At 34.4% G+C, this 16981-nt stretch overlaps 1 protein-coding gene across 1 annotated transcript; it reads right to left on the minus strand.

Moving 5' to 3' along the window:
* Nucleotides 1-591: 591 nt before the first annotated feature.
* LOC136229877 (ASC1-like protein) lies at nucleotides 592-16363 on the minus strand. The gene is made up of 8 exons (XM_066018751.1): nucleotides 16116-16363; nucleotides 5700-5760; nucleotides 3352-3572; nucleotides 3048-3206; nucleotides 2613-2798; nucleotides 1801-2041; nucleotides 920-1009; nucleotides 592-824 (listed from the first exon to the last, which is right to left on the minus strand). Exons 1-6 carry the CDS (start codon nucleotides 16361-16363, stop codon nucleotides 2008-2010), a joined length of 909 nt encoding a protein of 302 aa, XP_065874823.1. The 3' UTR covers nucleotides 592-824; nucleotides 920-1009; nucleotides 1801-2007.
* Nucleotides 16364-16981: the final 618 nt, after the last annotated feature.

The raw sequence follows: 16981 nt of genomic DNA on the forward strand, positions 1-16981 counted from the left end.
TTCCTATCCTATAGCAACTTAAATGAAAGCATTGCCTATATCGTAGAACAGGTAACACTATTATCGAATAAAATTATAAGCAACACTTTTGAACTTTCTTGCAACAAGTTTTTATGCAACATTGATTTTTAGTTGCAACTCTTTCATATACAATTTGCAACATTTTTTAATTTAACACTTTTTGAGCAACTCTTTAATTTAACACTTTTTAATAACATTTTTTTAGCAACTCTTTTATATTATGTTAACGCTTTGTGTTTGAAATTTTAACAGTTTTTAATGTAACACTGTAATATATGCAACATAATCTTTAACTCGTGCAACACGAAAAAAATTAAAAGAAATTTTGAATTTAAATAATAGCATAAAAAAACCCTTAATTGCAATTACAAATCCATAATAGGTCAATATGTTAACAATGAAATTTAAAATTCTCAAATGATCCAAAACATATAATAAAAAGTATAATAAAGTCATAATGTAACCTATCCTTCAAACTCCTTAGAAAAGACAGTGTCATTCTCATTTTCATTTGAATGCCACCATATATATCCTCAATATCAATGTTGAGATTGAAATTAACTTCTACCAATTTGTTTATGAATAATGTCGAGCTCTTCCTCACTTTCTGGTCCATTTGTTTCATTTTCTCCTCCATTGCTTCTTCAAGTTGGATAACTTTCTCCTCCATTTCTCCTTGCAATTGGTTTTTTTATCTTTGTTAATTCCTCTACATAGGCATCAGAAACATTTCCAGTTGATTGTTCCTTCAATTCCTGCAGGCTCGGATGCTCAGCTTCTTCATCATCTGAGGGTGGGGGTTCCTAATCAAACAAATATATACACAATCCTCAATAACATTGAGGACTGTAAAAAATGATGATTACAGATTTGCATACTGTGAGTGTCAAGAATTTACCTGTTGAAAGCGTCTACGCTGGATAGCAGCTACAACTCTCACCATCACATAAATTGGAATAACAATCTCAGCAATTCGCAGAAATAACAACTGTCACACACCACACAACACTAAAACACTTGTTAATATTTGCATTCATACAAGTGCCATTTCATTCAAATTTCAACTAATTTCAACAGTTGTAAATTGATACCTTTCTTAAACGTTAATCCTATATTTTATTTTGTATGTGGAGTCTAAATTGATACTTCTCCAAAAATCATTAGCCTATATTGGTACCTTATCTTTTTTTTTATTGAAATTCTTAGGAACTTGTATATAGAAGTCATGATTAATTGTTATAATTACAATCCAATCACACTATAAAATCAACAACACTCTTGCATTCATTCACCATAAATACAAGTCTATAAAGGAGATTCTCTAAATCCAAAATTGTAATTAGTAGAAAAGAAAGACCAAGCTGTAGTAGAAAAACAAGAAAATAGAAGTAGATACAATATAGTCATAGAAGCAACCGAGAAAACGGTTCGCTTTCTTTAAGATCAATCCAAAAAATATAATACAAGAAAGAAATAGGTAGAAAAATAAAGAAAAGACAATGGATGAGGTTTAAGTCATTGACCAGCTAAATAGTTACACAAAAGTAAAAATAGTGATGAGTGAAGGTTATGGATGAGAATGAAACAGTGTGATAAAATAGGAATAGTCATGCGATAATTAACAAGTAAAATAAGAAATAAATAATTATCAAAATTATTAATGACATTGACACTAGCAATTATTGAATATAGTCTCCATTGATGCATAACATCAAGTTAACATGATTAATTAGCTGAAACAGAGCCAGGACAGATAACAAAGCGGAGATCAAAGCTTACCTCGAGAGAAGAACTTAAGGGCCTGATAACCGAAAACCTCAACAGCAAGGATGGAGTGGCTGTCTCTGCAAACTTTTAGAAACGGCAAGCCATGGAGAGTATCATTGAGAGAGAACAGAACTTTGAGAGAGAGTTCTTACGATAGTATTTTTTAGGTTTTGATTTTTTGATCGTGAGATATACAGAAGGACAAGGAAACTAAATAAATCAATACTTGTCCAACATCTGGATAACTCCATAACTGCAATTGAAGCAAAGAAAATTAAGAGAATATTTGATAAATCATTAAATAGCTATGAAGAATATGAAAAAATCAAAGAGTCAGATAACTTTAAACAAGAAGGATATTAAACAAAATCTCCTAATACATTAGCTCATGTATACATCCTAATACAAAAACGCATATTCAATCTTCCATCACCTGGAATGTATGCCAAATAAGGTAAGCAAAATGGTAATCCTTCTGTGTGAGCAAAACTGTACATGTACAGGATATCATAGAAGGTAGGGGATGGGTTGTTTTGGGAGAAGGTCCATATTTACTATAAGATTAACAAAACGGGTTTCTGCCACGGATGTATCAAAAAGCAAGACAATTAATGTAGTTAACACATCAATAATAATATCATATGTGGAGCATATTAGCTTCCCCAATCAGCACATTTAATCAGTAGTCCTTACTTTTTTAGTTGATTGTTTGGTTTTCATATGCTGATAAATCAGATTTTATTTTTATGAACAAGAACAATTTAAGGGTAAAGAGAAAAAAACGTCCGATAGTGGAAATAACATATGCATCACCGTCCACAAACCTTGTACTCCAAAGAATCCAGAATGGATAGTAAATGAGCCGCAGGATGATCCAAGATAAAACAAAAAGAATGAATGCAAAGCTAGCCATCGCTTCAGCACCACTGTATTTGGACATCTTTGTTATTTCCAAAAATATGTCACTAGCATCATGAAGAGCTAAAACAACTGAACCAATGCGAGCAAACCTGCAAGCAAGAGACAAAGTTGGAAGATGCATGAGAACTTCGATAGTGATCCTTGTATGATACATACATCGGACTATAGCTATTAACAAGCCCTAGAAAACAATTTCCATAGCATCATATTTTCATGTAGATGATATAGTTATGACTTCACTTGTTTGCAACAGGTAAAACCAACAAAACACCCATCTCTTATGCTGGTGATTAACAATATACTTGTGAGCAAAAAAAAGGAACTTGATTACAACACACCTCAATATGTAGGACAGCACAATGAGAATAACAGTCGCAACATGGTGACTCATTGACACCCCAAAGTCCGAACGCCTTGTTTCCCAGAATATCAGTGCAAATATGGAGTAAGTGTAAAATCCAGCAGCATACATGTATACTGCTTTCAATTTTAACCTGCAATTCATTTCATATAACTGTAGAATTCATTATCTGACATCTGCATATTGCTCCAAAAAACAATCAATATATGGATAATTAAATCAAACAAAATTGGTGATTCATACAATGGCAGCTCCTAACAATAATTCGAAAATCTTATGTCATTTTTTGGTCCGGCCAGACTTGATTTCCGGGTCCCACCCAAAAATAAATTGAGTTAGTGAACCAAGGCTCATTGCAAGTAACAGTCAAAACTATAACCTCTGCTGAAAGGAAGTAAATGCATTTCCAAGCAGACTCCTTGAATTTTCTTATCTTCTTAGTTCTCTCATCTGAATCAACAACCAGCGTCTCATGTCCAAAAATTAGGCGTGTTGCCACTTTCTGCAACATGCATAGTTATTTCAGAAAGGCCAAACAACATATTAGGGTGAATTATAAGAGAAAAAAGAATGACAGTGCTAAAGAATACAATAACAAAAGAAAGCCACATCCTGGAAAAGATCATCCCCTTGCATACTTATTATATGTAATTATCCTGATATAAGATTTATGAGAAACTAAAATGAACATTAACCAGAACCATAACCGTGCATCTCCATGTCATCTCTACATGCTCAAATGCAGTATGCGGAGGTAAAGATATTCAGAGTTGACAAGTCAGCATCTTACAATTCACTGTTAAAGCACAGTAAGCAAACATGGTGAAAGCATATTCAACCGACAACAGACTTATGCATATCAAAATGTTAATTAATAATGCCCAGGAACTTTTCATGTTTTTTCCAATAAAAATACAAAAACCACAGCCACTTTAGAGATTATGTAAACTTCTACTGCTCGAAGTGAAGAAAAAATTCATAGTACATATTTAAGCTTCTACAGTATCAGTGGCCAGAAAACATGCTAGGAAAGCTGAAACATGAGTAAAAGCTACAAGAATGAAGAAGACTTCCATTTGAGTTGTTTGATTTGATCTACGGTTTTATTGATCCCTACACAAGTTGCCATGCACAGATCATTGATTTCAACAAAAAAGGTTTCCTTCAAAGGCTAAAGTGTTCAAATGGTGAAGGAATGGAAGGCTTTCTTCTTGAGTCTGTCCTGTCCACTTGGATGTGGACATGCATCACAACTGATATTCACTTTCATCCTCTTACTGATTTTCATAAACTCGCTCATTAATTCTAAAAATATGATATATGCAAGTGAAATTTTCAGGAATTTTTTTATCTCTTGTAGAAAAGGAAACCTAATAAGTTGTAAATACATCTGCACAAAGGACCTACGGTCCATTATTGGTCTATCCTTAGATTGATGTTTAATATGCTATCACAGATATTTCACATATGCTCCGTGAGTAAGGACAGGAGAAAAATCATCAGCAGAAGAACTCAGAACCAACAGGAAAGTTCAAGTAAGTGAGTATTCTAGCCAACAGCCTGACCTAAAGAAAGGAAAAGCTCTCATGTCCAGGTCAACCTCTCTAAAGAATCAAATTTCAAAATTATGGGCAAAAAGTTTAAGTAGTACTGCCTTTTAGAGGCCAAGTGCAACCAACATGAAAAGGATCAAGTCTCCTCAACAATGATTACATGCTAGGACATTTAAAACTTAGATCATCGTAGCACCAAAAATAGGTGCTATAATAGCAACAACAATATATTTTTTTTTATGTTGGAGTTCCCAATCCAGTTATGTCACTGACAAAGAAGACGAGATTATAGAAACTACAAAGATTCAGTTACATTAAAATTGTGCAAGAAACAATCATTTATAGAGCCTTGACTAGTGAAGATAAAAGGAACAGCATACTTCTCCATTTTTCCTATTTCATTCCCAGCTTCCAATATGATCTATCATGACTAATTTGAAAAACTATTTAATATATCATTCCACAGAAAGTAAATCTCCCATACATTACCGAAATTACTACTATTAATAAAAAAAAATTGAAAAGGCAACACGCAAGGAACAAAAATAGGAGTATGAGTCAGAATTTGGTAAAGTTTCAACAAAAAGAAAGCAGTGTGGAACAAGAACATTTCAAATTTCAGTGGTCTATCTCTTGAACTGGGGCCTTTCAATGCTAGTTTACTTCCCCACCCAAACTGATTACTCATTGTCTAAGAGTTTTACTGGGCATTAGATTAAACATCGTATCATCATGACCTTTTCAGTCCGATTGTTTCATGTGGCTGCTACCTTTCTAAATTAGGGATACAATTAAGTCTTGAAACCATAACTTCATTCAGTATAAAATTTAAATGGTAATAATTACGAATTTAGGGATAGATTAAACTCTAATTAGGAGAAGGTTTTCCCTTAAATTAGTTCTGGGTTGCATATCAACACAAAGTACCAAATTCATATGGAACATGTTCACTAAAGTAAAAAGAATTAAGGTAATTTTGAATTAAATTCCAGAAACTCCAAGCTTTTTTAACCATTGTGAAAATACCATTATAGAAGTTCTATTGCTGAAAAAACAAAGCGGAGATCAAAGCTTACATCGAGAGAAGAACTGAAGGGCCTGATGAAAACCTCAACGGCAAGGACGGAGTGGCTGTCGCTGCAAAATTTTAGAAACGGCAAGCCATGGAGAGTATCATTGAGAGAGAATAGAACTTTGAGAGAGAAAGTTCTTACGATAGTACTTTTTAGGTTTTGATTTTTTGATCGTGAGATATACAGAAGGACAACAACAACAACAACAACAAAGCCTTAGTCCCGAAATGATTCGGGGTCGGCTAACATGAACATATACAGAAGGACAAGGAAACTAAAATTTTAGGGGGAAAAATATTTGTTCCCTCAATAATTTCAGAACACAAAAGTTTTCCCCCTTAAGATAATTTTATTTTTTATTATTTTTTTATCCTGAAATATACAAAACGACGTCGTTTTGCATCTAATAGAATTAAGAAAAATTATTTACATAAAAAGTGTTTCAATTTTGATACATCTCTTGCAATACTTTATAATTAGTGTTCTAAAATTTGAAAGTTATGTGAGTTTGACATGTCTTTTGCAACATTCCATAAACCATGTTGCAAAAGATCCAAAAAAATCATAAAAAGTGCAACACATTTCAAGCAACACATGTATTTTAGGTTGCAAAAGACCATTTATGGTGTAGTGCGCTTCCTTTGCTGCTTCCGCAGCTGCGATATACTCTGACTCGGTCGTAGAGAAAGCTACGCTTCCCTGCTTGGAACTCTTCCAACTGACCGCGCCCCCATTCAAGATAAACAGGTATCCTGATTGGGATTTATAATCATTCTCATCTGTGAGATGACTTGCGTCTGAAAATCCTTCTATTTTCAGATCACTTCTCCGTGCACTAGGAACATATCTTTAGTTCTTCTCAAGTACTTAAGAATGTTCTTGACGACAATCCAAAGCTCGTCTCCCAGATTCCCTTGGTAACGACTCGTTACAGATAACGCGAACGCTACGTCAGGTCTAGTGCATATCATAGCATACATAATCGAACCGATTGCGCTGGCGTACGGGACTACAGCCATGCGTCGTTTATCATCATCGGTTTTAGGACATTGATGATTGTTTAACTTTACTCCATGTAACATGGGTAAGTTACCTCATTTCGATTCAAGCATGCTAAACCGATTTAACACATTTTCAATGCATGTAGCCTGTGAAAGACCAAGCAGTCTTCTCGATCTATCTCTATAGATCTTTATACCAAGTATATAAGCTGCTTCACCAAGGTCTTTCATTGAAAAGTTACCAGATAACCATACTTTCACTGACTGTAAGAGAGCAACGTCATTTCCCATTAATAATATATCGTCCATATATAGTATGAGAAATGCTATAGAGCTCCCACTTGCTTTCTTGTAAATGCAAGCTTCTTCACAATTTTGTTCAAAACCAAATTGTTTTATGGTTTCGTCAAAACGCTTATTCCAGCTTCTAGATGCTTGCTTGAGTCCATAAATGGATCTCTGAAGTTTGCAAACTTTATTTGCATCCTTCGATATGAAACCTTCAGGATGCATCATATATACATCCTCAAGCAGGTTTCCGTTTAGGAAAGCTGTTTTCACATCCATTTGCCAAATCTCATAATCGTAGTGAGCGGCAATTGCAAGCATGATTCTGATTGATTTGGACATAGCCACAGGAGAGAAAGTTTCGTCATAATCAATTCCTTGCTTTTGACGATATCCTTTTGCTACTAACCTAGCTTTGTAGGTGCTAACCTTTCCATCCATGTCTGTCTTCTTTTTGAAGATCCACCTGCACCCAATGGGTATTATCCCTTCAGGTGGATCAACCAAAGTCCACACTTGGTTAGTATACATGGAATCCATTTCAAAATCCATGGCCTCAAGCCATGCTTTAGAATCTGGACTAGTAAGAGCCTCTTCGTAGTTTTCGGGTTCGTCGTCTAACACGGGAACCTCATCATCATCTCCCACTAGAAAACCATATCTAACTGGGAGTTCACGAACTCTTTATGATCTACGAATAGGTGGCACTGGAGTCTCATCTAATGGGACTCCTTCGGGTACCTCAACCGCCTCTGTTGTTTCAGTCGGTGTTTCTTCTTCTTGAACTTCGTCAAGTTCAGTCATGCTTCCCTTTTGTGTTTCTTCGAGAAACTCTTTCTCTAAGAAGGTTGCATGCTTGGATACGATTACTTTCTGATCATCTGGATGATAGAAGTAATATCCCATAGTTTTCTTAGGGTATCTAATGAAGAAACATTTATCAGATTTCGAATCTAGTTTGTCGGACGCAATGCGTTTGACAAAGGCTGAACAACCCCATACTCTCATAAATGAAAACACGGGTTTCCTACCAACGAACAATTCATATGGTGTGGAACTAGCGGATTTAGTTGATACTCGATTTAGGGTGAAGAGGGCAGTTTCTAAGGCATAGCCCCAGAACGTCTTTGGAAGTAAGGCCATGCTCATCATGGATCGTACCATATCTAATAGGGTACGGTTTCTCCTCTCGGACACACCATTGTGTTGTGGTGTATAGGGAGGTGTCCATTGTGAGCATATCCCACATTCAGTTAGATAAATCAGAAAATCATCTGAAAGATATTCGCCACCTCGATCAGATCGAAGCGTCTTTATTTTCTTTCCTAATTGATTTTCTACTTCATTCTTGAAGCATTTGAATTTCTCAAAAGCTTCTGACTTGTGCTTCATCAAGTAGATGTAACCATATCGGGTATGGTCATCTATGAAGCTTATGAAAAATCTGAATCCTCCTCTTGCTTGGACTGACATAGGACCGCATATATCTGAATGAATGAGTCCTAGAGTGTCTGATACACGCTCACCTTTATTACTAAAGGGTGTCTTTATCATTTTACCTTTTAAACATGATTCACATATTTCCAATGATTCGGGATCGATTGGATCTATAAGCCCATCCGAATGTAGCTTTAGCATGAGTCTCTTATTTATATGGCCTAAACGACAATGCCACAAGTAAGTTGAATTATCTAGCTTATGTCTTTTGGTATCAATTGCGAAAACAGAAATTTTGTCACATAAATCCCATTTTGTGATATTCCTGAAAAATAGAAGATCGAATCTCTATAAAAATCGCAACGTTTGTCTTTTATTGAAATATGAAAAGCCGTCGTCAACAAAGCGGCTAATAGAAATAATATTTCTAGATATTCCTGAAATATCCTCAGGCTGCATCCGGTATCAAGTACCAAAAGATTCAGACTGTGAAAGTTCAATATAAAACATACTAGATGTTGAAGTCCCAACTTCTTCCCCTTTTGAGGAAGGCTAGGTACACCAACAGTTTCTTTTCCAATGCCCGTCTTTACCACAGAAGTGGCACTCTCCTTTGGGCTTCTTCACTTCCTTTCCCTTAGTTTTGTTGGGCACGACTTTCTTACCTTTCTTGTGATATTTAGGATTGGGAGAATTCCCTTTCCTCTTCTTTGATCCGTCTATGACAAGAGCCGGTATGGCTTTGTCTTTCTTCATATTGGGCTCAACTGACTTGAGCATATTTGCAAGCTCTTAAAGAGAGGTTTGCAAGTCATTCATCTGATAGTTCATGATGAACTGTGAATAACTCTCTGGGAGGGATTGGAGAATTAAGTCTACGCTTAATTCGTTATCCATCACAAATCCAATACTAGAAAGTTTGGTAATGTAGCCAATCATCTTGACACAATGTGTCATGACAGATGTGCCCTCTTGCATCCTGCAACGATATAGCAACTTGGATATCTCGTAGCGTTCGTACCTGGTCTATTTCCCAAACAATTTCTTTAGGTGCATGATGATGGAATAGGCATCCATTTCCTCATGTTGCCTTTGTAATTCCGGTGTCATCGATGCAAGTATGATGCATTCGGCATGATCATCATCAGCCTTGTGCTTCTAGTAAGCATCAATTTCCTCAATGGGAGCATCATCAGCAGGGATAGGGGGTATCGATGTATCAAGTACATAACCTATTTTATCGAACTTCAAAACGATTTTGAGGTTACGAAATCAGTCGGTGAAGTTTGAACCATTCAATTTGTTATCGGTAAGAATGTTTTGCAGATTGGTGTTAGTCATGATTTTAAGAGTGTTTTACTTTAAAACTTGAGATGTGAGAAAGAGTAAACGTATGTCATTCATTTGCTTAAAGTATAACAATCTAAAATTATAGGCATTTTAGTTTATTTTAGATTGCTCCCACTATTTTGCCAAATTAATAGCCCTCCATATTAATTCGAAGAATTTCACAAATCCTTTAGTGAGCTAGGATCCTAACTCTTGATATTTCGCCTTGAGTTTACTCAACAAGCTAGTCTCATTCATTAGGTAGATTCATGTAATCAATCACATCTTTAATGTGATTCCTAGGTTATTGGCTTACTAACCACATTAGTAACTAATATGTTATTCATATTAATCCCAACCGTCTTGCCCATTAGTTTATGACAACATGAGTTTACTCATCCAATTATCATAATCTAATTTAAGTATTACCCCATATTCATGAAAAATGATTTTCGATAATTCAGGTGTTACCGAAAGGACCCCGAGCTTGAGTTTACTCAACAACCCAAAGGCCCTCAGCACTGCCGGCTGAATTATAATATTAGGGAGGGGCAACCGATTTTAATAACTTGTTTATTTACTTAACTTTTTAATGAGGGATTTTATTTTAGGTCTCATAATCTAACTTAGTCTTGATTTGCTTTAGCATACATCAGACACATACATTCACATACATTGGCGTTATGGACATATCATCTAAATTATTCCGTCGAGCCAGAGACGGAATAAAAGGGCAAACCTAGGGAAATACTAACTATTACATATTTCTCTTTAGGTCATCCGTCTTCTCCATGGCGCCTTGAAATTACATATTAATTTCTATACTACTAAAGAAAACTTCAATTGAATTGAAGGGAATCAGATGAGAGGAGAAATTACAATAGATAGTAGAAAGGCAGGACTCGCAGGCCCTATTTTAAAAATACCAAAAGACTAAAGAGGGTCCAAATATGTCCATAACTCCAAACATGCATAGACTCAATTAAATAAATTTAATTGGTTGATTACATAACTATCTTATGTAATATTTATGTTAATCACATTAACATATCAAATTAACTTTCATCCAATTTTATTTCTAATAGTTTCGTATCTTTTATATTAATCTTTAGATTAATATAACTATACAAAACTTTAATTATGCACGTCCCAATTATTTTAATTTTAATTCATTTAACATTTTGATTTACAAATTGGTAAAACAAACTTTTAAACAAATTTTCATTCGATAATCAAAACAGAAAACTATCAATTTCTGAAACATATATATTTAAATATAAAAACGATTTTAAATATATATATATATCAGTTCTAAAACGGTTTTAAAACGATTTTCAGAAAATAGGAAAAACTACTATAGATTTCCGTTTTATCTTTAGAATTAATAAAACTGATTTTATCAATCTAACTATAAAACTAATAGATTTCGTTATAATGATTATCAACCAAAATAATTAGGAACATACGCATAATCTATTTTAATTAACAATTAATTAAAACTTATTTATCTTTAGAATCAATTAATCAAAACAATTTGTTAATTAATCCTAACTATAAATATTTATTCAATCCTATTGAAAAACTTCTAAATTTTCATATATGAAATAACGGATTTAACGATGGCTCTGATACCACTGTTGGAAATTAGGCTAAGGTATAGCAGCGGAAATATAAAATTTTTAACCTATTTCCATTTAACCACAAGATCCGTTAACCGTTATTTCATATAAAGAAAGATAAGAAGAAATACCTTTTAGAAGTTCTATCTACCGTTGCAAACGAAGTGCCCACAACTTCAAAAGAGATAGAAACTGTCTACCAATCTGCCCCTATCCGAAAAGGACCTTCCAGAACTCCGAACGACAATCCCTTCGGTGGAAACGTGGAAGAATATGTCTAGAAGCTCCTGTCCAAAAATCGCGATGATCCGACGGTTTAATCTCCGGGAATCCGCGAAATTGTGAACTGACCTGATGTAGGAGTAGTAAAACGAATTTCTCCCTTTTGTTTGTTTTTCTTCTTCGAGTTCCCAAACACGAAATAAAACACGGGAGGATTAATTTGGAATCAACCGTTGAATAGAAACCAAAGTAGATTGCATCTAACTAATCAACACAAGATCAAGGATAAAAGAAATAGATGAAAATCAATTGATCAAACGAAGCCGTAGAGAAATCTCGTCCTCGAACTAGGGGTGTCGAATTTTCTCTCTCTTGGACTAGGTGAATTTCGAAAATCACAAGTAGGGTATGACTTGCTTAGATATCGAAAATCTCAAGGGAAGGGGTATTTATAATCTCTTGTATCTAATCCCTAGTTAGATAGAATTAGGTTACTGAATAGGAATTCCATTCGGAATAGAATTCCTAATTATTATCTCACTATATATCTAATATATTAAGGATAATAATAATAACCTTATTGGATAATAATAGGAGTATATTAATCTAATTAAAACTGCTAACTTAATTATCTCTTAATTAATTTAATTCATATTCCTAATCTAATTAGGATTAACAAAATCAAATTAATTATTCATGTATATCACTACATGAATTTCGACCCCCTTATGTCCATGGGCCTTATTGGGCTCAATTGGGCTTCTATCAATTAATTAACATCTATCTCTCTTTTAGGTTCCAAGTCTTGTGTGTGATCCATTAGGTTCTTATTGCTTCTAGCCGTATGCAACGTTATTAAATTAATTTTCAAAGAATTATATTTAATCTTTGTATAACGGAATGATGTACAGAGTATGTGATTAGCAAGTCCGTAATCATTCCCACAGAGCTATAAGAAGACAGGTTGATTCTGTCGTTAACCTTTCCGTATTAGTTACAGTATAATTCGATCATTTATCAACTACATCCTTGAACTGAATCTTATGACTATGGGTGATGTCAAGTGACATATAGCGAGACGTTCGTTTTACTTGTACAGGCCGAGTCAACTCAAAAAGATAGGTTAAGTGAAATCTGTATTTCTTACTCTTAAGCTATCACCTTGCAAGGATTTAGAGTCGAGTCTTCCACAAGCGATCCATGGATGTATCTCCCATTTATCGGGAGTGATAAATGCTCAATCCAATATATAACGACTCCGCAATTACTTCCTGTGATATCCAACGTCTACTGTTCACACCCCAGAGTCATCTCTGTTAAGGATTGTGTTACACCATAGTCAAAGCATCACATTCCGTAATCCAGAATACCAATTAATATTCCTTTGAGTCCGGGGATTAGTTATACCTATTAATACCAATGAGATGAACAGGTGACAAGGATGAATCTACCCATCCTGTTATCTCAAATCGGATCCCCAATCCTAATGAACAACGTTTCATCGGATCTATATAACTGTCCAGATATCTGTATATATGAAGCTTGTGAGATCAGCTTTCTGTCGGACAGAAGACATTGTTACATACAAGTCTCAACAGTGATATGTCAATCCCAAACATATCACTTGACTTGGGGTGGTTTTAAGTTTATCAGTTTACTATAAAGTTTTGTCTCACTTCATGCTTGTATGAACACTTTATAATCACTTTAAATAAACTTACGGATTTCCTTTTATTAGACTTTATTTAGTGCTTAAAAAGGATTGCCTTTATATAGTTATAAAACATATATCTCATTAAACAAATGATATAAAGAACAATTCATTTACATTAAGTTTGTATCCTAGAACAATTGTCTATAGGACACTAAACCCCAACAGGCTGCTGCTTTGGTCGGGATGTCCGGTTACTGTCCTTTCGGATACTCAGCCTTTATTAAAAAAAATATCTTTTGGTAATGCATTAAAGGATTTGGAACATAACTAAATTTTATATCATAGTCTTATAGCTTTTTATATCTGCTAGAGTCGGACACTGCCTTTGCATTTAGATTTGTCACAACATTTATGCTTCAAAAGCAAAAAACCATTATAGATATTAATTGCAATAGAGCTGACTTTTTTCGTAACTTACACTAGTATGCTAGAGTTTAAACATTTTTTTTGTTTTTATAGGAATTATGAAGAAACATCTTCATTAACATAATCATACATTAAACTCTTTGTAATTGAAAGTACATTAAAACATTACTAAAATCATTACATTTACTATTAAGAAAACACGAAGACGCATTATATGTTTTCTGCAATATAGGTAGGAAGCTGGATTAGATTTATTTCCCCTGAGTTGTTAACATCATATGTGAAAGATGAAAGAAAGTAGTGAATCCCATATTGTAACATAAGTGAGTTGAAGTGATAAAGAGCAGTGAGTAAATAAACAGAAAGGGATAAGCAACTTTGTTGGTCCAATATGATAATATAAATGCTAGTGGGGTTTGAATATGATTTATAACTCTTTTAAACATTACATCTTTTGCTTATTAAAAATATGCTCAATAGTATTAATTTGCACCTTTAGAAGAATATTTGTGGAATTGAATCAATGTGAAAATTAAGTACATTTTTAATAAAAGATATTAGTTATTGTCTTAAAAAACTTTTTGAGCAAATATGATAAAAGTTATCACAATGAAATATTTGCAAACATAATGTGAAGCCAATAATAAAAAAAGCATGGATAGAGAAGTTCAGTCACACGATTTATCCAGGTTCGGCAACTAAGGCCTATGTCCTATTCCCGAGAGAAACTCTCGAGATTTTCCATTGTGATTCTTTTAATGGGCAAGAATCAAGCATGTGGGCCATCCAAACTGGTTGCTATTTGGAACGAGTTGATTTTCTAATTGGTGGCTTAAATATGATGTTAGGTGTTATAGTAGGAGAGATTGGTAATTCAGTAGGTAGCTTAGAAGAAAAAGATACATATTCGAACGAAGTAGAAGGTGAGACACATAAGGGTTTGAAGTATTGGGTAAATGTGAATTTGGAGAAAAAGTAGAACTTGTGGGATGAGTATTATTAGGAAATGGAGAAGTAGCATGAAATATAATTCAATCATCCATAGAGAGACTATGAGAAGAATTCTGATTAGGTAAAGATGAATTTTGAGGTGTAGAAATAGTTTGGAAAAGGGAATATGTTTTCATAGAATTCTACGTCTCTTGAAACACATATCTTTTGTGTATCGAGATTAAGAACCTTAAAACCCTTTTATCTTGGTGCAATTCCCATGTAATCTGCTTTGAACGCTCGAACTTCAAGTTTAGTCTTCTGCAGGTTTGCATTTGCGATCCAACATAAATAACCAAAGAATTTGAATTGATTAAGCGAATGAGACTGTCTAGTAAACTTCTTCTTACGAGAATTGTTGGAAATAATGCGAAAATTATTCCGTAAAAAATATGAACGAGCAAAATAATCAATTAAAAATAACACCGATAATTTAACGTGGTTCACCCTTGCAGGCTAGTCCATGACCAAGCTCGAGTGTAAATTCTTCCACTATAAAATAGTAGGCGTACAAAGAAGGTGTTCTCTAGAAACTTTCTAGAATTACAATGAGATAAAACCAAAATAGCAGCACTCAGATGTTTCCCGAAAATACCCCGAAATAATTATCTTACCATTTTGTCTCTCCCTAAAAACAATCGGACTACCCTCTCTCAATTAGAAAGCAAACACACAATACAAGTTCTATTATGCAATTTACGCTCTCTCTCTCAATCATCTGATCTCAACTCCTCACCATGTGATGGAGCATCATTGGCTTTTATAAGCCAAGGATGACCTTGGTTTCTGGCAGTTAATTGTGCCATCAATTTGCTGGCACAATTAATTGCCCCATTGACCACCGAATTCGGTGGTCAATTTACTTTTTTTTAAATATTTATTTTATAATTAATATAGTTAATTTTTTTTTAACAATCTTCCCCTTAACTGTTAATTTAAAACTTTCAGTTTTTTTAATATATATATGGTGTACTTTCCCATCATCACTTTGTAAACGGAGGATTTCTCTCCGCAAACAACTGCTCGGAGCACTTCTCACCGAATCGATTTGTTGATGCACTTCTCATCAACCTTAAACTATTGGAGCACTTCGCTCCAAATTAAACAAATTCTACTTCATCAACATGATGTGCCAAATTAACACTTTCTTTTCTCTTGTTCCTTCAATTCCATTGTACGTGCCCAAACTTCTTACACTTGAAACATTGAGGCTTCCCCTTGTGCCAGCAGTCATTCTCATCATGAACATGCTTTTTGCAATGACCATATTGAGGAATTTCCTTTTTTCTTTTTGAACATTGGGAAAGGAAAATTCCCTCAACTGCTTGCTCATTTTCTCCACTTCTCATTGCTCTTCTTTGTTCTTGAGCTTGCAAAAAATTAATTAATTCGGATAAGGGTAATTGACTTATATCTCTTGAATCTTCAAGAGATGAAAGTTTTTCCTCAAAACCTTTCAGGCAAGCTCACGAACAGTTTTTCGACAACTCTGCTATCAAGCAAATCTTCTCCCATTAGCCGGATTTTGTTCACAGCCGCCATCAACCTGTCATAATACTTATGTATCGACTCATTTTCTTTCATTCTTAGAGTCTCAAAATCTCTTTTGAAATTAAAGACTTGCATCCTCTTTGTTCGTCCATTGTCTTCATAAAGTTCTTTCAACTTTTCCCAAACTTCATTTCCTATTTCACAAGTCATAATTCTCGTGAAAATATATTGACTCTCAGATAGCACCATGAATGATAGATAAAGCTCTTGGAGCTTTCAATGATTCATCTTCATGAGCCCTTATTTGATTTAGAGTTGGATTGTTTCCAAAATGTGCTACCTCCTTCTTAGATTCAACCCACTGCCACAAGCCCAACCCTTTTAAATGAGTTTTCATTTTGATAGCCCAAATTTGATAATTTTCGCCATTGAAACTTGGAGTAGAATAAACCGATGATGATCAGTTGGCTGCCATTCTCAAAACTCACTGATCCCTTAAGATCGTTGAAGCTCTGATACCAGTTGTTGGGAATAACGCGTAAATTATTCCGTAAAAAATATTAACGAGCAAAATAATCAATTAAAAATTACACCGATAATTTAACGTGGTTCACCCTTGCAGGCTAGTCCACGACCAAGCTCGAGAGTGAATTCTTCCACTATAAAATAGTAGGAGTATAAAGAGGGTGTTCTCTAGAAACTTTCTAGAATTACAATGAGATAAAACCAAAATAGTAGCACTTGGGTCTTTCCCGAAAATATCCCAAAATAATTATTTTACTATTTTGTCTCTCCTTAAAAACAATTGGACTACCCTCTCTCAATTAG

Source organism: Euphorbia lathyris, chromosome 5 (assembly GCF_963576675.1).
Source record: "Euphorbia lathyris chromosome 5, ddEupLath1.1, whole genome shotgun sequence".
In the NCBI taxonomy this organism is placed as follows: domain Eukaryota; kingdom Viridiplantae; phylum Streptophyta; class Magnoliopsida; order Malpighiales; family Euphorbiaceae; genus Euphorbia; species Euphorbia lathyris.